General features: G+C 45.3%; 8 protein-coding genes across 8 annotated transcripts; 5 read left to right on the top strand and 3 right to left on the bottom strand.

The window, feature by feature from the left end:
• Positions 1–16: 16 nt before the first annotated feature.
• On the bottom strand, positions 17–2,173 carry F4822DRAFT_438432 (uncharacterized protein; the record flags this gene model as incomplete). Its single annotated transcript, XM_051462518.1, has 6 exons — positions 17–844; positions 910–1,176; positions 1,236–1,619; positions 1,673–1,710; positions 1,770–1,842; positions 1,898–2,173. The coding sequence occupies 6 exons, from the start codon at positions 2,171–2,173 to the stop codon at positions 17–19; spliced, it is 1,866 nt and encodes a 621-aa protein (XP_051310251.1).
• A 3,667-nt stretch (positions 2,174–5,840) lies between these two features.
• Positions 5,841–9,082, top strand: F4822DRAFT_445899 (uncharacterized protein; the record flags this gene model as incomplete). Its single annotated transcript, XM_051463443.1, has 2 exons — positions 5,841–6,292; positions 6,345–9,082. The coding sequence occupies 2 exons, from the start codon at positions 5,841–5,843 to the stop codon at positions 9,010–9,012; spliced, it is 3,120 nt and encodes a 1,039-aa protein (XP_051310250.1). The 3' UTR covers positions 9,013–9,082.
• Positions 9,083–9,727: 645 nt separating this feature from the next.
• On the bottom strand, positions 9,728–11,067 carry F4822DRAFT_433019 (uncharacterized protein; the record flags this gene model as incomplete). The annotated part of the gene is made up of 3 exons (XM_051461759.1): positions 9,728–10,344; positions 10,402–10,738; positions 10,900–11,067. The coding sequence occupies 3 exons, from the start codon at positions 11,065–11,067 to the stop codon at positions 9,728–9,730; spliced, it is 1,122 nt and encodes a 373-aa protein (XP_051310249.1).
• Positions 11,068–12,150: 1,083 nt separating this feature from the next.
• On the top strand, positions 12,151–13,429 carry F4822DRAFT_415325 (uncharacterized protein). Its single transcript, XM_051459216.1, has 3 exons — positions 12,151–12,374; positions 12,463–12,857; positions 12,997–13,429. Exons 1-3 carry the CDS (start codon positions 12,287–12,289, stop codon positions 13,141–13,143), a joined length of 630 nt encoding a protein of 209 aa, XP_051310248.1. The 5' UTR covers positions 12,151–12,286; the 3' UTR covers positions 13,144–13,429.
• Positions 13,430–13,728: 299 nt separating this feature from the next.
• F4822DRAFT_364701 (uncharacterized protein) lies at positions 13,729–16,777 on the top strand. The gene is made up of 8 exons (XM_051456165.1): positions 13,729–13,987; positions 14,039–14,439; positions 14,502–14,562; positions 14,749–14,802; positions 14,856–15,169; positions 15,227–15,571; positions 15,621–16,370; positions 16,444–16,777. Exons 1-7 carry the CDS (start codon positions 13,853–13,855, stop codon positions 16,213–16,215), a joined length of 1,905 nt encoding a protein of 634 aa, XP_051310247.1. The 5' UTR covers positions 13,729–13,852; the 3' UTR covers positions 16,216–16,370; positions 16,444–16,777.
• Positions 16,778–17,163: 386 nt separating this feature from the next.
• F4822DRAFT_445895 (uncharacterized protein) lies at positions 17,164–18,464 on the top strand (the record flags this gene model as incomplete). Its single annotated transcript, XM_051463442.1, has 5 exons — positions 17,164–17,265; positions 17,445–17,706; positions 17,762–17,939; positions 17,997–18,091; positions 18,159–18,464. The coding sequence occupies 5 exons, from the start codon at positions 17,164–17,166 to the stop codon at positions 18,197–18,199; spliced, it is 678 nt and encodes a 225-aa protein (XP_051310246.1). The 3' UTR covers positions 18,200–18,464.
• Positions 18,465–18,755: 291 nt separating this feature from the next.
• F4822DRAFT_433016 (PTPLA-domain-containing protein) lies at positions 18,756–19,653 on the top strand (the record flags this gene model as incomplete). Its single annotated transcript, XM_051461758.1, has 3 exons — positions 18,756–18,975; positions 19,117–19,503; positions 19,565–19,653. 3 exons carry the CDS (start codon positions 18,756–18,758, stop codon positions 19,651–19,653), a joined length of 696 nt encoding a protein of 231 aa, XP_051310245.1.
• A 185-nt stretch (positions 19,654–19,838) lies between these two features.
• On the bottom strand, positions 19,839–21,210 carry F4822DRAFT_433015 (uncharacterized protein; the record flags this gene model as incomplete). The annotated part of the gene is made up of 3 exons (XM_051461757.1): positions 19,839–19,960; positions 20,040–21,060; positions 21,169–21,210. 3 exons carry the CDS (start codon positions 21,208–21,210, stop codon positions 19,839–19,841), a joined length of 1,185 nt encoding a protein of 394 aa, XP_051310244.1.
• Between the last annotated feature and the right edge of the window lie 185 nt (positions 21,211–21,395).

The raw sequence follows: 21,395 nt of genomic DNA, 5'->3' as shown, positions 1-21,395 counted from the left end.
TTCTCTCCTTTATCACCTATGTTAAAACCCCATGCGCCTTTTCTACTCGTCTCATAGTCTCCTCCTTTCCGAGTACTACCATGCTCGGAATCATTGCTGATCCAGGCGTTGATGCAGCAATTACCCACCGCAGGAGATGGTACCCCCAGGGTTTCGTGGGAATGGTGTTAGGCTCGGATTCTTCGCACGGGATGCAGTGCACGGATTTTATAAACGGTAGGATTTTTTCCTCGATGGCTTCTTTCGTCCAGCGATCGTCCGGCACCTCTTGGAGGAGGTCTCTTAAAGTAAGGACAAGCTCGGAGAGGCGAATTGCGGGGTAAGCTGAATTTTCACCCTTTTCGGTCTTGGATGCTTCTTCGGTTTCTAGTGGTAGGGAAGAGGATGTAGGGGTGTCTGAGGAAAGATAGAAATAGCGCAAGTACTTTACTTCTTCCGTTAGATTGGAGCGGTACGTCGCGTTAGGTATTTGCCAGATTAGATACCACGTCCTATCTACGTAGCTATCGGCGTCTTTATAGTCTTGGATGTCGGACTGGAGAACTTTCCTGATATACTCTCTAGAAATGATTGCGTCGTCGTTGTCGTTACTGCTGCCATTCGGATTTTGTTGGGGATGGGCCAGTGGGACGAGGGGTCCAAGAGGCCCAACCCTAGACACCTTGGTTGAATGTGCTCTTCGCTCCTCTTCGAGTTTCTCGACGCGAGTTTCTAGAGCGGGAATCAAGACGTCGGATAGCTTCTCTGGGCCGACTGATTCCGTGAGGCGTTTTACATGTACTTTCTGTAGATATTCGTGTTTGTTGTTGACTGTTATGTTACCCTTGGTAAAGGCAAGAGTGAACTAGCATACCTCGGTGTTAATATCTTTTCTTAGAAAGGTCGAGAAGATCAAGTGAAATTGCTCACCTTGCTAACCATCTCGTCCAAATTCATCGCTTCCTGTTGTCTCTTTACACCCTTCCCCAGGCTCCAACCTAGGAGTAACACATAATTCAACAGTGTGATAGGAAGGATACCACGATCCCGCCACGAAGCAATGTCGACGTCGCCGTGACGCTTGCTCAATTTCTGCTTTTCCTCGTTTACTAACAATCCAACGTGACCGAATTGAGGAGGTTTCCATCCGAAAGCTTCGTAAAGTGCTACATGTTTAGGTGTGGACACTAGCCACTCCTTGAATTCACATTGTGAGTCACCGATGCGAGGGTAGATATGCCAAGAATAAGACTCACAGCTCCTCGTATTACATGTGTGATCTCCATTAGATGATCGTCGACAACATTTGCGAAATGATAGGTAGGATACCCGTCTCGTTTAATGATGATAAAATCGTCTTCTGCTTCAGGTTTCATATGACGTCCGAAAACAAAGTCCTGAACCAAAGGCCAATGATCGCACTTGAAGCGTACGCAATGTGGTTCTCCATTCGCTGCTCGACGATCTGAAACATCGGGGGATATATGTGAGCATGTCCTATTATAGACAGTAGGTTTGCCTTCTTGGATACTGATTGATTTCATATGATCAAGATCCTCAGGGGTACAGAAACATCTGTATGCGCGACCCTCATTCAGTAAGTGGTCTGCATACTTATCGTATAACGCTAGCCGCTCTGACTTGAGAAGATTTAGTATTACCAAGTTATGACGATGGCTTGGAATGGTAATACCTGTTTATATGGGCCATACTGGCCACCAACATCGGGACCTGATAATGATCACGAATGAGAACGAGAGCAGCATCGCTGAAGAACATAACTTCCAAACCTTCGTCCCAACTTAAGCCAGCCCATTTTAAATCTTCATATAGCCTCTTTTCAGCATCTGGAACGATTCTTCCCTAGAGCGTATTAGAATATTGAACCCTAACCCCACGTAGTACTCGTCAAACTCACTTGATCTGTATCTTCTACTCTTAGTAGAAATTGACCACCGGTGGCTTTCGCAAGTAAATAATTGTATAATGCTGTCCTTAATGACCCTATATGTACATAACCAGTCGGAGATGGTGCGAATCGGGTTCTAGCTGGAGTTGTAGGGAGAAGTCTGGTTGTTGATTCAGTAGAAACGGTCTTGGTCCTGCCTGTGAATTTATATCGTTTTAAAATATGACATGGTCGGGCTGGCAAGGGTCGGCACAAAGGACCACGTATGATAAATAAACTGCTCATCGCCTATCTTCAATCCGATTCTTCATCATACTCCCAATTGATTGATCGCATTAATTGACCTTCACTAACGCGTTGACGGTTTGAATGAAGCTTGGAAGTTGAAGGGTTTGATTGAATTACTTGGGCGAGAAAAGTTTTAGTTAAGGAATGGATATCGGGTTAACCGAAAGTAAGATGCAGCTAAACGAATATATAATCTTCTATACCTGTATATGCGATAACCCAGTAATACAGTCGCCCGAAAAAGGGGTAACACTCAGTGCCAGTCAATAACCAATTAATCATTTGAGAATCATACTTCGATACCTAGGTTGGTAAGACTATCAGATTAAATTACAGGTACTCTAAGCTACATAGACGAACAATCGACTATCTCACTCACGTCAACAACGATCTCCATGAATAATGCTTTCCCTTTGCAAACCCCATTCCGAATTGCCAACTCCACGGAGGCTAATAGGGCAACCTGATCGAAAGCGTAATTGAGGATGTGCGACGGGAACTCACTACTGAATGGATGGTGTAGATCCCCGGTAAAATCCAGGTGGAAGACAGTAAGGTCGGGGAAATCCGTGCTTTCGTCCTAGCAAGCCTCAATTATAGCCAGATGCAAAAATGCATGTTCTATACCATTCGAAGACCTCATGCCTAATTGTCCGGATCAAGAAACATTGAATTCCCCTAAACACAATTTAAAGCCCCAATCTATAATCCCATCAAAGTCCCCGTAAGATATAACCAGACTTTTCGAATTCCCGATGAGCTTAACGATCACTCCCACGGCCTAAGGCGGTCGACTGGTGTAGCGTTGAAGTAGTAGACTTCTCCACGCCATTCCAGTACTGCTTCATTCCGGTGGCCTACCTCACAGGGCAAACGATATCCACGCCAAGGTATAAGGCTCGGCGAATGTGCGGCGTATATAAGCGACAGCTTCTCACCGTTCTGGGTAGGCGACGACTAAAGCATAGCGGCGGGTTGCTGAATAATTAGATATACAATTCTTCATAAATGCAATCTAGAACGACCCTTAGAATTGCCCGAGTGCGTGATGAAGGTGGCAACGAGCACGGGATGGGGGGCCATCACGATTGAGCTCAGCGAATCCTCATCTGGAATACCGGTGAATGACGGCTTCATCACTCCGATGCTGATAATTTGATCTAAGAATAATGACCAGGTAGGTGCGGTTATTCAATAGCAGTAGTGGGTGGTGGGTTTGGGCCTGATTTCCATCATCGGTCAGTGAATGTGTGGCAACTGCTGTAGGTGCAGGTTCCAGAGGAAGATATAGGGAAGGTGTGGGGCTTGAGGGTATTGGTGTTGTTGCTGCTGGAATTGCTGGCGCATCCGACGCATTTGGAATAGAAATCGCCTAGTAGTTTCCGACCTAGATCATGTACCTTGCCATAGATGTTAGTTACATCATTAACTTTAAATATAATAGATGATGAGGAAAAATCAATTTCAGAGGAAGTTATTTAACTTAGCACTTACCTAGAGGCTTGTGGGGGTCCATGTCGTGCTTGTGAGCCTCCACCAGAGCTCCGAACTGCCCATCGCTAGAGATCACGAAAGCCGGGATGTGATCAAAGCACACTTTGAAATGGCGATACATATTGCGATGCGTGATTCTTTGTTGAAAGGTGAATTATAAGTGAATATTTGATCCAATATGTGTTATGAAGGCAGCTATGGGAAAAAGTAGGTATGAAAGGAGTATGGAATTGCTTGCTTGAATAAGATCCTTGCTGATTTAAGTGCTCGAGATTAAGTGCGGGAGAACATTGTGTGTAAGAAGGAGAAAGGATTTCGGGGAGGGGGAGATAGCTTGTATTTATATGTGTTGGGTAGACGACGAGTTACGCGAACGTTTATTCAGCGCCATGCTTCGAGAGACATTAGTACTCGAGTTTATTCGGTTTCGCAACGCGAATAATCACTTCAAACTGAGTTCGTACTGCACTTCCGCGTCTCCTGTAATCTCGTAGGTGTGGAAGTACCCGAATCTCCGATAATTTCCGAAAATGTATATATGAACTCAACATAACGCCGACCTCCGACTTTTGCCGTCAAAGACGACTTAATAAGCCTGCTGCCTGCATAAGCGAGATGTATACGTCTATCATGTGGCAGCATGTTTGCTTTTTCTAGTACTTAAGCACCTCTCGATTCCTACTAGCGTACTATTCAGACGGCGCTTTTTTCACTCTTATTCAGGCACATGCCTATCTATACATAGAGTTTCGTGTGTCGCGGCTGTATGGCAAGGTGTAGTTTCCTCTTGGATCGAGATTTCTGTCGACTCCTGTGGGAGGACGATACTATGGTAGTTTGGCACTGCTACGGTCATTCAGCCATAGAACTTATCTATTCCACTAGTGGGCGCTTCAATTGACTTAGTCGAACAAGCCAGCATCTGCTTACAGAAGACCTTCAATAAGGAAAATTCTTATCCATTTGAAGCTATTGGCCTGGGTTCCTTAGTCACCAATATTGTTAAAGATTTTCTGTTCTCATGCAATCATCACGTAAGCACAGCTATACTGATATTGCCTTTCTAGGTAAGTACCCTGCTCTCATTATCATTAATCCTCATTCTGCGCCTCTTCGGGTTCACACGGTTTATTAAGACTGTGTAGTGAAGTCTGCTCCTAGGTATGAAAATCCGTCAGTAGTTTACGAACTTTGCAGTATAAAACTTTTATCAAGCAATCCAATATTCTTCTCAATCGGATGGGATACCTGGGTAGTACATCTTGCTTTTTGGGATTTACTGGGTTGAGTGACAAGGAACTCCTGTACCTAGGTAGTTACTGACTTAGAGGGTAGGCGTGGTATGTCACGTGAGCTCCAATGATACTCCTGAAATTTCGCTTTATTTACTTTCAATTTAGGTAAATACTGATGCCGCGGTAGGGTATTGCGCAAGTCCAGATTTGTTACCTTCACAATATAGGCGAGCAGAGCCAAACCAGTGACTCATGTCAAAACTAATGGTAGCTAGAATATTGGGCTTTCTTCAACAAGGAATAGCGAACCTTTCTATACTATACATATATTATATTTGTTCAGTTCCTGTTCTGGGATTATCGTCATCAAACGAATCAGGGTCCGAATAGACGTTGACGTTGACAATTCCGTCCGTCGACATTTTTGGTCTCAAAAAGGAACCTAAAACGTACAGTGCACGTAAATGAACCCCTGCGCACGGTGCACTTTTTAGAACGCAGATGGACATTAACGCGAACCAGATGGCAACTAGACGCAAGTACAGCACCTTTAGAAATTCTGTAAAGGTGAAAGCAACATCTGGAACTAATAATACTACACTCTAGGTGAATACCTAGGTATGTTTTATATACTTTTTTACGGCCATTTATGTGATATTATTATATAAGAGTATGTGCTTTTTCATTTTGGCATCATCGTATATATACACCGTGCCCAACATGATTTTCTACATTGTCACTCCGTCACTCCGCCACTTGGAGCCTTACATACAGCCAGCCTGCAGCGTCCGGAGTGCGCGACCAGCGGCAATAGATTGCCCTAGACAGGCATCTATCCATATTTCAAGCCATCTTCCCCTTCAACAACTATTCTCTAAGCTCCATATATACTATTGTTGAATTTTAACCACATATCCTTAGCCCTTTCTACAAGAATGGCCGAGGCCGCTTTAGGTCTCAGTGTTGCCGCTAACATCATCCAGGTTGTGGACTTTGGTACCAAGTTTATCAGTCTCGCTTGGAAGATCTGGCAATCTGGAAATGGGACTGTTAGTGAGCTTAACAACCTACGGCTAGTTTCAAAAAGTCTCCAGGCAACCCTGCAACAAACAGAAATAGGCGAAACCTCACCTCTAATCCCAATCGAGGATGCGACGAATGGTAGGACCTTTGCGCTTGCCGAGGAATGCTATAAAACTGCCCAGAAAGTCATAGACTCCATTGAAGGACTTAAAATCCCCGAAGGAGATCGGACAGAATGGACTAAGCGCAAAGCCATCGTAGCCGCCTTCAAAGTAATCTGGAGGAAGGAAGAAATTACGGCTTTGGAAGCTCAACTTTCTAGGTGCAGGGATCAAATTGTGTTAGATCTGGCAGTTTCTTTGAGGTTCGTTTGGCCTGTCTCAGTATTAAAGCATATTTCTAACCCGTCGTGCTAGGGCTTGTGTTACGAAGTCAGTAGACATGCAAGAATCGATTTTAAAGGAGCTCATGGAGTCCCGTTGCAAAACCGAAACGCTCAAAATTGCGATAGACGACTTATCAAGGGGTCGGAGTGGCCCCGCGCTACCATTAGTTGACCAGACGCTAAGCCATGAAAACGGCCTGGGCTCAACGTTGATTAATTATCTTACGACAGAAACTACGCTAATTGACTGTGTCACGAAAGAGGTTGATGCTTCCGAGTACAAGGAATTAGGACGCAAACTTCGTAGTGATCTTCTCAAAGTTGTGTACAACTCCGCTAAGTCGCTGCTCACCACCGAAGCGCCCGTTTTCGAAATTGATGAACTTCGGAAATCATACCTTGAAAAGAAGTATCTTCTAAAGCTCGATTATGATGGTATGCATGATCGTGTTTTCACGGTCCCTGATGCCCATAGATTGACATTCCGTTGGATATTTGAGGAGGAAAAAGGTCAACAGCAACTTTGGGCTAACTTTCCTCACTGGCTGGAGTCAGATCAGCAGTTCTATTGGATTACGGGTAAAGCCGGATCTGGCATATCAACTCTGATGAAATTCATTACGCAACCCACGGTATCCGGTGAAGCTACCTCTTCGGGCCGCATGGAACTTCGCTGTACGGAGCATCTGCTCAAGTGGGCCAAAGAGAGGCCTTTATTGGTTGCTTCATTCTATTTTTGGGGTTCTGGCACAAATATGCAATCATCCAAAGAGGGCCTCTACCGTACTCTCCTCAGCCAAATTATCCAAGCTTACCCAGAAGTCATACCACATATTTCCCCCAAACGATGGGAGGCTCTTTGTCTCTACAATGAAGACCCGAAACCTTTTAGCGAATCTGAACTCCGAAGGATCCTACTCAAAACAATTACATTCATAGCCTCCACCAGGAGGCTCTGCCTATTTATTGATGGACTTGATGAATTCGACGGCGAGCACGCTGATTTAATTGACTTCGTTAAGGGAATTACGAAAGAACCATCAGTAAAGGTTTGTGTGGCGAGCCGACCTTGGACGGTTTTTGAAGACGCCTTGGAAAACAAACCAAGTCTCTTCCTCGAGGATCTCACATTTAACGACATAAAAAGATACGTCATGTCTCGATTCGGGACCGACCAGGATTTCGTCTCTCTCCAAGGGCGTGAGATGCAAGAAATATCAGATCTGATTGACAATTTCGTAAAAAAAGCTTCTGGCGTATTCCTTTGGGTTAACCTCGTTGTCACATCACTTCTCGAAGGTATTAGGTACGGAGATAGGGTTTCAGATTTACAACGGCGTCTCGATGACCTCCCTACCGACCTTGAAGATTTGTACGACAAGATACTTTACGGGCTTGATCCGTTCTACCTGGAACATACAGCTCAGTATTTCTATATAATGCTAGCTTGTGTAGAGACACCAGCGGCGTTGTTGCTATCTTACGCTGATGAAGATGACCCCGAGTTTGCTCTCAAGCTACCTACTTCCCATCTACCCAACGGAGATATGCAGAGTCGGGTGAAAACCATGAGAAGGCGGCTCAACTCTCGCTGTAAGGGACTTATTGGAATACCGAAATTGGAAGAAGGTCGCCTTCTTGCTCTACAAGTCCATTTTACGTATGATGAAATATTCGCACGTCTCGAAAAGATAAAAGTCCAGTACCTACACCAAACTGTCAAAGACTATCTAAAAAGGCCCCACGTACAGGAGAAGCTCTTAAGTATGGTTAAAACGCCATTCGACCCCTATTTGAAGTTGTGTTCTGGGACTTTGGCTATGTGGAAAACATATCATTACAAATTAGGGCCTGAGAAGCTTCTCGAGTGCATGCAATATGCATCGAAGGTATCACAAGAAAATGTCTCTAGCATGGTTCAGATTCTAGATGAACTAGAAAAGATAGCCGTACTAGATCGAAACTCGACGATTTCCCCCACCTTTGACCACTTACTCAAAATACGACCTAGAGAGCCAAAACGAACCGAATGTTTCGGTGACTGCTTCCTTTCTCTTGCAGTCAAATGCGATGTGATTGAATATGTCAAAAGAAAGACGTCGCATGGTTGCTTAGTGCGGCCTGGTTCGGAGCCTCGTGGAATCAAATGCGTTATCAATGGTAATAAGACTCCCAGAAACCGTATAAAATTCTGGGAGAAAAATAATCGGAGAGTTACGACAATTGATGATACTACGGGATGGTCTCTTCTGCTAGATGCCACTTGCTCTGAGCTTGCAAACCCGTCAATGATTGCCACTCTTATGCGAAACGGTGCTGACCCCAATATCGACGTGGTCTTTCGCGGCGGCGACGAAATAAGCACTGTATGGATAGAAACGTTAGTATCTGCAGTAATCTACTGTACTTGCCGTGAAGACGCTTTCAAAACTTGGGCCAACGTTCTGCAAACCATGATAGCGCATGGAGCAAGCACAAAGACGACAACCATGAAACAGGCCAAAGTTCGATTACAAAAAGAAGTACCTAAATATAGCAGAACCGTAATCAACGATCTGGATATTAGGGTTGATCTCCTCCAGAGAAAATTCCAATCGATGAAGCTTAAACCGGGGGATCCCCTCTCCAGGCTCGAGTCAACTGATTTATCCTGGCCGAACAATCCTACACGTTCATCAACTAATACTTCACTTGCATGATAGGAATAGGAACATATTTCGTGGAGTGCTACTTGCCCTCTAGCTTTGTATGATCGATATCGTCTCTTATGTCGTTCGGGTCAACCATGTTTGCGCCTCGAAAATCCGATACTTGTGACTTTAGCTCGGCAACAAATATTTAATAAGGCCTCAAAGAAACGACCAATTTATCCTGAGGAATGGCTAGAGCTGTACTAAAATATGACATTGAAGTCCTAAAGTTCGGGTAATGCCCAAATTTCCCCGTTTTTATCAACTGCTAACCTTCATCAAGCGATTGTGGTAAATGGATGGAGAGAATTTGTCGCCCAGTGTCCCGTCGATCTTGAGGGACAAAGTTGTGTACCATCAACCCATTCATCCAGTTAACGAGCATGGCCCGGAAATTTGGAGCACAGCGGACTAGCGAAATATTAGCATGTGTGGGCAAGCACAAATTCGCAGAGGATCTAAGCTTGATTATAGAATGTAGTGCCCTAATACAGCAAGTCTATTTATGATCTCGGTACTGGGATTGACCTAATGCACATCGAAGCCTATCTAGAAGGTTCCCTTTCCATTCTCGAGCCAGTTGATTCAATTTGGCCCATCTCAAAGTGCCGGTCAACGAAATATCCGATTCCATACCATACCACCACCTACCAATCCCTTGCTTGCATAAACGATAAAGGCCTCATGTTACATAAGAGAACCTCTAGCAACGCCTTGGTCACTCTTAATCCTCCGAAATTACCTCATGCCAATCTTCAATATCAGCCAAGTCTCTCGTGTCGCTCGGATCAATCCTGCCACGCTTGTCGTCCGAAAACTCCCTCATATGCGATCGTAGGTCGGCAACGAAGGGTTTGATGACGGCATTGCCCTTCTCCATCAGGGAAGGAAGAAAATCCTTGTTGAAGTCGGGGCCTGTCTCGTTGAAAAAGTGAGCATCGATGAATGATTTTAAATGAAGGCGAGCGGCTCGCTCATGCATGCCCTGATGCTTGCTAAGCTTGGTCTCAGGCAAAATACGTTGTGCATACGTGAAGTCCTCGGGTTTGTCGAGATCGGTGGTCTCGGTCATGGTGTACGGCTTTAGCTCACCAATGATCTCGCAGCGACCTTCTCGGAAGTACTGATGATAAGGTACAATTGTTTCTTCAATTCCAAATTGGCATCCGGTGATATCCATAACCCATCGCTCCTCGCCTAGTTGAAAGATGAGAACGGTGTGGTGTGGCTCGAGTGGAATGTTTCTGGTAGGCTCAGTGTCGTCGTCAATGTCAAAAACGAGGTCGAAATCTCGCTTCTTGTGATCCACCTGGGCAAACTTGATGTCTCCGGTGACAACTCCTTTCCTTAAGTTAGCTGAAATTTCTATGGCCACATATATGAATGTTGATCGCTTACCTTCAAGAAGATGACGAATCATGCGGCCCAAAAGAGCTGCGGCAGGTAGGCTTTGGAAAGCCAACACGGCAACCTGGTTGAACTCGAAACTGAAACCCTTGTGCGATGGGAATTCGCGACTCCACGGGTGGTGTAGATCCCCGGTAAAATCAAGATGAAGGACGGCAACGTCAGGGAAACCCGTGCTTTGGTCCCAGCAAGCCCCAATTGAAGTTAGAGGATGCATATAAACGCACGTTCGATACCATTCGAAGACCTCGCGCGCAAACAATGAGACTAGTTCCGCCGCGCATATCTTTCTACGGAGGTCACAGAGGGGTTTGTGATAAGTTCCATCCTATACGTATAGAAAAATATTAGTCAGTGATCATACACCTCATACCTCGTACCCATAGCTTTACGGTGAAGAGATAAAGAAAGGTTGTTTAGCACTTTAAATAAGCAGGTCCTTGGAGAAATAATGGCAAAAAAGGAAACAGAACGTGTTTTCGTACGTACCAGGTATTGACACTCAGGGTCACAATAGTAGGTGTCGGATTTATCACCAGGTTGGTACTCGGGCGCCATTCCGCATTCCGGGCAGAATATGTATGCTGGTTCACCGCAGTTGGAGCAAGGTCCAAGTAGCTTGAGATTCATGAGTCTCGCCTCCAGTGGGAAAGCCATTGTTGACGATTAGTACTTGTGGATTGAATATTATTGATTGAAGAAGAAGGATGAAATGGTGGCAGGTTGGTGTGGGAGGGTTGGTGTTGGGGAAACTTGGGATTATTTATAATAAATCAAACAAAATCTTGGGAGAGGTTCTCGCCTTGTGAGTGAAACGCATGAAACGAGTAGCTGCCAGTTTCTACGGTGGCCTAGGAAGTTATCTGCTTTAATCAACCTTTACAGAAAGTTCTTGCCGACAAAGTTCACGATGTACGAGGTACCCCGGTGATATGACGAGGATATGTTGGCGGGTGCCTGTCTATTAATCTGTGTAAGGGAAGCTACCGGCTATTAAATGCATCTACCTAAGCTCTGTAGAACACTGAAGGGAAGTTTCAAGGCTATTGCTTCCTTTTCATAGAAGGCTTGACCAAATGTTTCGTTAGGAGTCACTCCAACCTATAACACTGATAAGCCCCCCGTGAGTCATCATCACCAATAACACCTCCAATAAAGTTAATTCTATACCTTCCAAATGTGAAAATTGCTGTACACACTCTTACCCAATCTCAGAGCCCATTCCTGTACGCAGGTAGTTTCCTTTAAAGCCCGTGGATAGTAAAAGGGGTCATTAAGAATGTGATTTCATTCACAAACGCCCATGCGCCACCACAATTAACCAATTAATATGTAGTTCATAGATTTATTTCTTTCTACCTAAGTTCCCTTTACTGCCGTTCGTTCGTCTCCCTTTTGAATTTTAAATTTTTTAATCTTCCTCATCCATTCGTTATCCCCTGAGAACGAAATAGGCACCTCCGCTACATTTTATGTGGAGACATTTTGAAAGAAACAGTACATTGATCTCTCTTTAGGAAACTCCGCCGTAGTTGTCACGTCTATATTTCAAGCTTATTTTAATGATAGCTGAAAGGATATTAACAGCATCTGAGTAGTATAAGTCATAACTTAGAGCGATGTTATATACCCCCAATAGTAAACGAACTAGGCAACTCCGTCGGTAGCTCTTGGCGAATAATTTAGGGCCGCCGGACCATCATCGGGAAAGCTTCCCCGAATGCGTAAAATGGGGTACTTCCCGGAACCTGGGAAGTTTATTTAAACCTCGAAAGCCGCTACTCATTGCCAGTAGAAAGTATATAGGTAACTGAGTAGCTATAAGATTCATTTATTCGGAATACCCAAAGATTTCAAGATAACTTAGTGTCTAATCATGAGTACAATTCAAGAGTCGTTCGTTCTCGAAGCGGCGCCGGGAACGGACATCTGGAGGAAGCCACCAACTACAAATGTTTGGAATGGTATCGTCTTTCCCTTACCCCTTTTTCATATGGTTATTACGTTCCACCGTTTTACATACCTAGGTAATTACTAATCTTATTACCATAGCTCCTATCTCCCGCACAACCTCAGGCCCCTTGAAGAAATTTCAATCTGCCCGGGTCACCTTCTGGTCTGATTGGACTGAGAGATATGACCAAGCAGGGCTCCTTCTTGTACCGAAGAGAGCATCTTCGGCCGACGTTTCCCCTCCCGAGAAGTGGATTAAAACCGGTGTTGAGTTCTATCTTGGGAAACCGCATCTCAGTACTGTGGGATGCGACCGCTTCGCCGATTGGAGTGTTGGGCCCTTGGCACTTACGGCGAATGAATCTGACCCTACCGAGGTTGGTGGGGTCACTATCGAGATTATACGCGAGGGAGACGAGCATGGCAAAAGTCTATGGGTGTACAGATTGGTATTAGATGCAGAAGGGCATCTTATCGAAAAAATTCCACTTCGGGTACGTTTTTTAAGGGATTGATCCGTTTTTCCATTCTTGACTCGGATAGAAATATCACTTCGTCGAGGAAGCTTTGCTGTCAATACACATGTAAACTAAATTTCGTTTCTAACAGTCATCACTAATGTTTGAATTGTAGGAAATATGCTGGGTACTTGCCAATGAAGACGAAGTTGGTGAAGAATGGCTCCTAGACGTTAGTCCACTTGTAGCCCGTCCAGAGAAGAAGGCGACCGAGTCTCTCAAGGTTAATTTCAAATCCTTCGAGGTTCAATGGCTCTCTTGAAAATATAGACATAACAAGGTGTCTTCTACCTTGGCATGTTTCTTTCGGGCCAGTACTGTTACCTGAAAAGCCGTGTGCAGCTAACACGACTTCGATCTCTTTGCCCCCTTGCGAGGTACATGTTCAGACTTTAAGAGGATATACAAGCCAATAGCATCGCATTATCCTTTCAGTAATATATTTTCACCGCATTACACCATGATCAAAAGTTAAATAATATTATAGGGTTGTAAATCTCGATAATAAAATAAAACCCAGACAGTCCTAAAACTGAATATTTCTCATATTTTAAAGCAATGATCCATTCTAAAGTGACGTATCAGTTTTGTCAAATCGTCACTATATGAAACCTTTTGTCTGTCTAGAGATCTAAGCTTGAAATAGGGGGGGAGGACCTGACTAATCAGACTGACTAAGCTTCATGACTAAGCTATCTTCACTTATGTAAGTGTTTATGACTAAGAGTTTGGCTTAGCTAAGGTGCTTCCTGGCGCTTACCTAACAGTACGGACTCCATCGGTCCGACGGGGACTGTACTATGTAATGTTTATGTCAGCAGCTAAAAAAAACTTATCGGGATACTTCGTCATCGTGACGCTCGCAATCGCTAATAGATACCTACCAAATGTACGCGATCTTGTTTAGTAAGACCAAACCCCCTATTACGACACCCACTTAGACTTTCCGGAGACAAGTCCGATCTAGAGCGATGCAGCCTAGGAAGTACCCACCAATCCTACCGTCAGCACCTCTTCCCCAGGAGAGAGAGCTTTGGAGATCGAATGCCGGTCCTCGGCGGCTGAGACCAGGTGCCTGCACCGATTGTAGACACCGTAAGATTAAGGCAAGCATCTGATTTGTTTAATCTTTTTCGTTTCCAGTTAACTCGGTGCAGTGTGATGGCGTTCGTCCACGATGTTCCAATTGTGTGAAACGAGGGGTCATCTCTTGCCTCTATATCGATAAAACCAAAGCCGGTCCCGAAACGCTAGAAGTGCTAGAGCTTCTAAAGACATTGCCTGAAGAACAAGCAACCAAATTATTAAGCCTCTTGCGAGAAAATGGAGACCCTGTGGAGGTCTTGTCCATCTTCAGAGAGAGTAATGCAGAAGCAGATGAGCCGACATCCCCCGAAGCCGGGCCTCAAGGATTTAACCTAGCTAGAAGTGTGCTAGAGTTGGAGTTGATGACCAACAATTCTAAGGCTTATCCACCTCTACGGCCTGTCAATGCTTCTCTCTTGGCGAATAGCGATCTCCTTCGACCCTCTAAACCATCCGCCACTGTATATGAGACGTGAGTAGACCCTGCTCCATTCTTTGGACTTTTGCAGTCGTGTCTACAACTAACCCCTACAGCTCTGGCGACTCGCCATCTCCTGTTGGAGCCGCATCGGCAGGTCGGCGGTTTCTACTTCCCGTAAGTCCCGGGCAAGAAGTTGGCTATTGCGATGAACGGCTTCGTAATCTACAGGTTAGCTTTTGGACCGATGTGATGGTCTCTAATGACTTTGTTGCACGAGTCGTCTCCTTGTATATCACTACTGATCATCCACTTCTAGGACTCTTTAGTCCTTATCTCTTCATCACTGATCTAGTTAATCAGCAAAATAGATTTTGTTCGAGATTCCTCTTCCATGCTTTGATGTATTTAGGATGTGTAAGTAGGATGGGGAAGCTCTGATTTACTGAGCTCTGCTGAGTTACTTCCAGCAAATGTACAGCGCCTTCGATAAAGACGCCATACAATATGCCGATAAGTTCTGCGAGGAAGCCGAAAGGCTGTGGAAAGAAGAACAAGGTTCTTGCCTAACCATGGCTGGCGCTGTGTTGCTTAGTTTATCTCTTATAGGAAATGGCAGAAACCATGCCGTTCTCTACTACGCGACACAAGCTATGAAATTGGGTGAGGGCTTAGGACTTTTCTCCACCGAGGAATCTGCATCCGCGAGCCTGAGCGAGAAGATATCCGAGGATGATGCATGCGCACGTAGCTACGCAGCTTGGGGTACTTTCAATTGGAACGTGTTAGTAAAATAGGGCCATACCTATACATATCATTCAACATAAGCTGACATGACAAGACTTATATCATTATTCTACCGGCAACCGGGCTCCGAAAGCCCAAGTACAACACCTATACTGCCCATTCCGGGGGAACCACCCCCTGAGCGAAGAGAAAATACCATCCCTGAGGGATATCTCAATGATAGCGACCTTTTAGGGTGGATTTTCCCTGCTGTCTGTCGCTTCTGGCGCGTCATTCATGGAGTCGGATGGATTTATAACCCTGTTCGAGACGTCCCTTCTCCTCATTTTAGGATGGCTCTAGCAGAACATGGATTCCGTGAGCTCATCGCTTGGGCAGGGGCTCTTCCGCCTTCTCTACTTCGAATAGAAGGGAGGTCCCAACATGTCACTGTGCTTCAGTAAGTATTCGAAGAACTCAAGTTTCGGAGTAGTACTAATAAAGTCAAGCATCTGGCTCCATTCCGCAATTCTCGACATTTTTCGACCCTTCGTTGGAAAACCGGTAGATCAACGACCACGATTAACAACTTTTTCGGCACAAGATAGCACACCGGATGCGGTTTATGCCGCCTCGGTGGGTCAGCTTAAGCATCTCGTCGTTGAATATCGGAGTTATTCGGTAGCATCTACCTATTCGATCCTATGGCACACGGGACTTCTGTATCTTGCGAATGCCATGTTGAAAGATACCGGTGACCCAGAATGGCGTCTTTACATGCTTTTGTGTATCTACGGATACGAAAGCTTTAGCCGTCCGTTCCGAATCTCCGAGATCATTGTTCAAGGCTTGCTGTCGATGACTATGCGGGACAATAGCATGACAGGAAGTGAGGCACAACGAATCATCAACGAACTCAAGGAGGGAAGATTGGACGGTGTTAAGAGGGATTTCGAGGATAAAATTCGTGCTAAATTCATGGTTGATATGGATTTGGCGCTTAGGGACCCAGAGGAGGCTAGGGCGGAGAATTTGGCAGCTGAGTTTGATACTTTGGCTTTATTTCAAGACTTTCTTGACTATGATCAAATGCAAGAAGGATAGTGGTATAGTTTGCGGCTAGATGACAGAATGTACATTCAAAAAGTTTAGGTAGGGTAGGAGAAGGTATCAAATTGGTTATGATATCATCAGTTATGTCTTGAAGCAGAAGTACTAGCTTGACGGAAATACATGTTGCTTCCAATGACGGAACCCAAGTAAGTACCTACGTATTATCCATCAACGCAGTTTGAGGTGTATAAACTACAAGCAAGCTAACCAGTTAGTCAGCCAGTCAACCAGTCATCTTGTTGATACCTCAGCGAAAGAGGCCTTTCAGCAAAGATATAAGAGAATATTCCCCTATCCACCGATTAGCCTTCATCCAATGTTACATACTAAATAAATTAATCATATATCTTACATATATAGGTCCGATAACAACATTCCCACAGGTGTTAGTCGATCCTAACACAATTTTGATGAACGGCCAATCAACGATCGAAGAATTACCAGTATGTGATATCTACAAGGCGTCTTCCACAGTTTACAAAGGCAGTTACAGAAATATCAAGTTTGCGTACCTAGAGTGCCTCCAGGCTATCTTCCGCAGTAATTGCAGTACCCACATCCCTCCGTGTCAAAACTTCGTGTCCTTATTGGTGTAGAGATTCTTACAGTGCCAAACACCTACAAGCGGAAGGAGCCTCAGTGGTTCATTGGAGCTCTTGCTCTTAAAATCGCAACAAAACATGGCACTGACCCTACATACCCTATGCAATTTTCTTAGTTTTGACGGCGAAGCACACATCAAATTTTTCTTGCGCGCCAAATCATTCACCCTTAATTCTTACCTGTGTTTAATTTTTCACGCTCCCTTTTTTCTTCCTACACGCCGACTTTCCTATCACACCCACACACACACACACACACACAAAGGTACTCCGCCCAGTTCCATCTTTTAAAAAAGAATACTCGTCACCCGAAGTCGTCTCGTCTAATAACTTCGACATGGCTATCTCTCCGATTGTTCCTGGTATTAAGGCCAGTATCGTAGTCAACGGACATAAGATCGCTGAGTACGACGACCCCAACGCACAGGGACAGGTTGTGGTATGTATGAAATGATTCTTAATTATTATTTGCTTTATGCTCTTGGGCCTTCCATCCTTTCTATCTAGGAGTTGACCCAATCACAAGCTGCGCGTCTACTACGCGCAGAAATTTTCCTTATTTCCCTGATGAAATATCTCAAGTCCTCCAATTACTGACAAGTATATCTTTCTACAAAGTACAAATATGTTGAATGTGTGGATAACGCCGAATTCAAAATCCACATCCACGTCACAAACGAATACCGTTGGAACCATCCCGTAACACACGGGTTAAACATCAGATGTTGGGCTGACGGACGCCTTCTTACGAATGACTTCATACTTCAAGATTCTCTTGTTGACAATGAAGCCACGATGGTCGTGTACGGTATTAGGAACGTGATTACTACAATGGGAGTTGCCACCGTTCAAAAATGCAGATTCAGCCCCATCGCCACCAGTATGTTCTATCTCCTGATCTGCAAGTCGACTCGTTTAACTGACACATACCCGAGTCGTAAATGCGACAGGTGATTGGATCAACAAAGGAACGGCGGTTATTCCATACCTTGGAACCATCACCGTCGAAGTTCGTAGGGTTGTCCAGCGGCGCCCCGCCGGGCCGGCCGAAGATGCGCGAGCATTTGTGTCTGAGGAGGCTATGGCAGGCAAGTCAATTACGCATGGGACAACGTAAGTCTCCAAAATCGATCAAGTTCGAGCAAGAATATTAATAACCCGTTATTGTAGATTTTCACCGTCGATGATGGAAACCGATGTCGTGTCATGCCCCGGAGATAACAACAACCCAGTTGCAACCTTTCATTTCCGCTACAGGTCAAGAGGTATGAGATCTAACAATGAATTATATCACATGTTGCTACTTGTTTTGAGCTAACCTGACCAACGCAGATGCCCTACAGCAAGCAATGATCATTCCCGGACCACATTGATCTCCCCTTTCTGTTGCTCACCTACACTTCAAGGGGTTCTTTACGAGGTTATAAATCGACAAGATGATAAGTCGTATCGGAGGGATCAATATATTAAGCAGTACGTAATAGTGGGAGGCAACGCCGGGGGGGTTGGGGATTAGGACGTATCTCTGCACTTGCTGAAGATAGCCTATTCAGGGAGACCTTCGACACCATTTACGCGGTATTATATGAATCTATTCCCATAAATTAAGAACTATGAGCCCTACTTTCTATCTTCATGATGTTGTGTTGTTAGTGATAACTTCAACAAGTGACGACGTCATCAGCCACAATGATAGTGGCTAGCTGTACTTAGGTACGTGATATAAGTACCTCTAATCCTTGATTCTCATTGGTCCCAGCCAATTCCTAGCTCCTGACGCATTGACCAGGATAATGGACAAGGATAGCTAGCTTTACCTCCCTACCTCCTTGAATTTTTCTACGAGCGACATCATAACCTAATTCCTTATTCCTTCGTTATTATTTCACCAATTCATAATTCCCCCACTTCCAAATAACGTCCGTCAAGATGGCCGACAAATCGAAACCAGTCAAGAAGTCTTCACCTATCAAGAACGGCTACCTGATTCTTTACAATGCCGTATCGGCCATCCTCTGGCTCACCGTCTTGGGCCGCGTTGTCGGTGCCAACATTACCGGAGGCCCCCTCCATGTATATCCGGCTGTAGGCGAGTTCTGCAAATGGACGCAGACTCTGGCTGGTATGGAGGTATTGCATTCGCTATTTGGTATGCTTAACCCTAATTTGTGTTTACTTTCGCTATGCAATATAGCTTGTGTCTGTCAATTGAACATGCGTGTTCTATGACAGCGAACAGTCAAGGCAAATTTTTGAATACCTGGAAGCTAACGGATCAATCACGTTACAGGCGTCGTCCGTGCTCCCATCTTCACGACTTTTATGCAAGTCTTCAGCCGATACGCCATCGTATGGGGTATAACAGGTCTATTCTCCGAGCTAGCACATGGACAGGGTGCTGGTGATAGCTACTCCAGCTTAGCCTACTCGTCGATGTTAGGTGCCTGGGCTACCACCGAAATCATTCGATACTCATACTTCGCTCTGTCTCTATCGTTCGGAAAGCCACCTTACGCCCTCCACTGGCTACGATACCACGCTTTCTTCATACTATACCCCATCGGAATTTCCAGCGAGGCGTACCTCATCTGGCGTGCTGTTGAGCCCGCCAAGACTGCTGTTAGCCCATTATACTCGACGGTACTTTTTGGTTATGTCGCGCTGGTATATCCTCCATGTAAGTTAACACCCCACCGCTTTGGCAATATTTCAAAGTGAGTGCTAATATGAAATTGCAGCGGCTTATATCCTATATACACACATGATGGCCCAAAGGCGAAAGGTCATGAAGGCGACGAAGGCAGAGAACAAGAAGGCTACACAATAGATTCGGAGTCGGGATCATATACTACGATATAGACAGGGTTTTAAGGCCCTCGAGGCGATAGTGTATTCATGAATAGCGATACAAGAGGTTTAAATATCACAGGAATAGCCTTCCAAGGTATCAAAATCGTATAATAAAACAATACTTCGTACACCGCATGCCTAGTGATCATACCTCATCCATGTCTATTCGATTTCCTTTCGTCCACTTGATTCGTACCACTCATTCCGTGACCACTTCACAATCAGATTCTTCGCGTCTTCAGATAACTTACGGTATCCCGGGTTTTGCGCAGGTTCAAACATGGCTTTACGTAGACAAATTAGCATCCCTTACATAATTGTTTGACTCTTAGACAATCGAAAAAGAGAACAAAGAAAACTTACCCATATGAGCGCCCGTTTCGTCCTTTGCCTTGTCATTTATAGCTTCCAACCACATACCACCTGTACGTCGCGCAGGTAAGTTGCAAAAGGTACGCTGATTGCCCATCACGGTGCCCACCATGCTGACTTGCTTAGCCGCTGCCGCACGCCCTAATCGCGTATATAGGTTCGCAAACCCAACACCCATCTCTTTCTCCAGCCGCACCATGTGCGCTACACGATCCCGTAATTCCGCGCCTCTGGCTAGACACCCTACAAATTCTAAGTGTGAGCTCACCCACGTCCATCCAGAACCGATTTGGTCGCGGTTCATATAAGCAGCTGCTCCACCGGCAGCGATCGCACCTGCCGCGCCGGCCATCACGGCAATGCGGCCCCATCCCCAATTACCACTTCCGGTACTTTCCCGCCTCTTCTTCTCCGGCTCTGGTTCCGGGGCAGGTAGCGCACCAGTTGGTTTCTTACCATTGCTCCCAGAGGCTTGGTTATAGTTCCCCCAGAAAATATTCGACAGACCAGAAAGTTGGGTCAGGGCCGCAGATGCGCTATTGTAATGGCCTTCAGCACCATGCGCTACGACGCCGGGTGAAATGCCTAGGTATGGGGTATCGAATGCGAGGACACCCTGTATATACGGGAACATAAGACCGCTGCTTATAATCGAATCGCCGAGGTTTGTCGCAAGACTATCGTTGTCGTCGGGTTCTTGACCCACGGGTAGGTCGGAGGAAATACCGATAGCGGTTTCGGCGGCGACAATGCCACCCATAGAGTGCCCTATCAGGATTACATGGACGGAGGGGTCGACGGTTGGTGAGGGTGTGTTGTTGGCGACTTCGAGGTCGATTACTTGGTTCATAAGCCAGTCGCGGAAGCGAGCCACGCACTCGTGTAGGTCACCGCGAGTTTCATATCGTGGGTATGTGATAGCGCGAACAGAGACCTTTGGAAGCGCTGCGCCGACTAAAGCTCCAAGGTGTTGCGCAAACTCGGATTTCTCGCCGAAGGTATCTTCACCCCCCTATAGTTCGCCATCATATGGTTAGAACGTATATCCTTTCACTCTAGACTCGAAAAAGGGGAAGAGCAAAAAAGAGAGCAGGGGCAAGAAAGGGTTATAGAAACTTACCTTGAAGCCATGGATGAAACACAACAACAATATCTTCTTCATCTTGAGTCCCCATCGAGAAAATAGGGAATGTGTAGTAAAAGGAAGAAAGAGAGGAAGAATAAGATCAAAAGGTTGATAGCGGTCGGGAAGGTTTCAGATAGCAAAAATAGCGCTGGGATGCCCTGTAGGTACTAACATGCTAGCAGGGGAGCTGCACGAGTAGGGCTGTAGGATCAGCGCTGAAA

The sequence above is a fragment of the Hypoxylon trugodes genome (assembly GCF_022578975.1).
Source record: "Hypoxylon trugodes strain CBS 135444 unplaced genomic scaffold F4822scaffold_9, whole genome shotgun sequence".
Taxonomy (NCBI): domain Eukaryota; kingdom Fungi; phylum Ascomycota; class Sordariomycetes; order Xylariales; family Hypoxylaceae; genus Hypoxylon; species Hypoxylon trugodes.
This window is presented reverse-complemented; position numbering and strand designations above follow the sequence as displayed.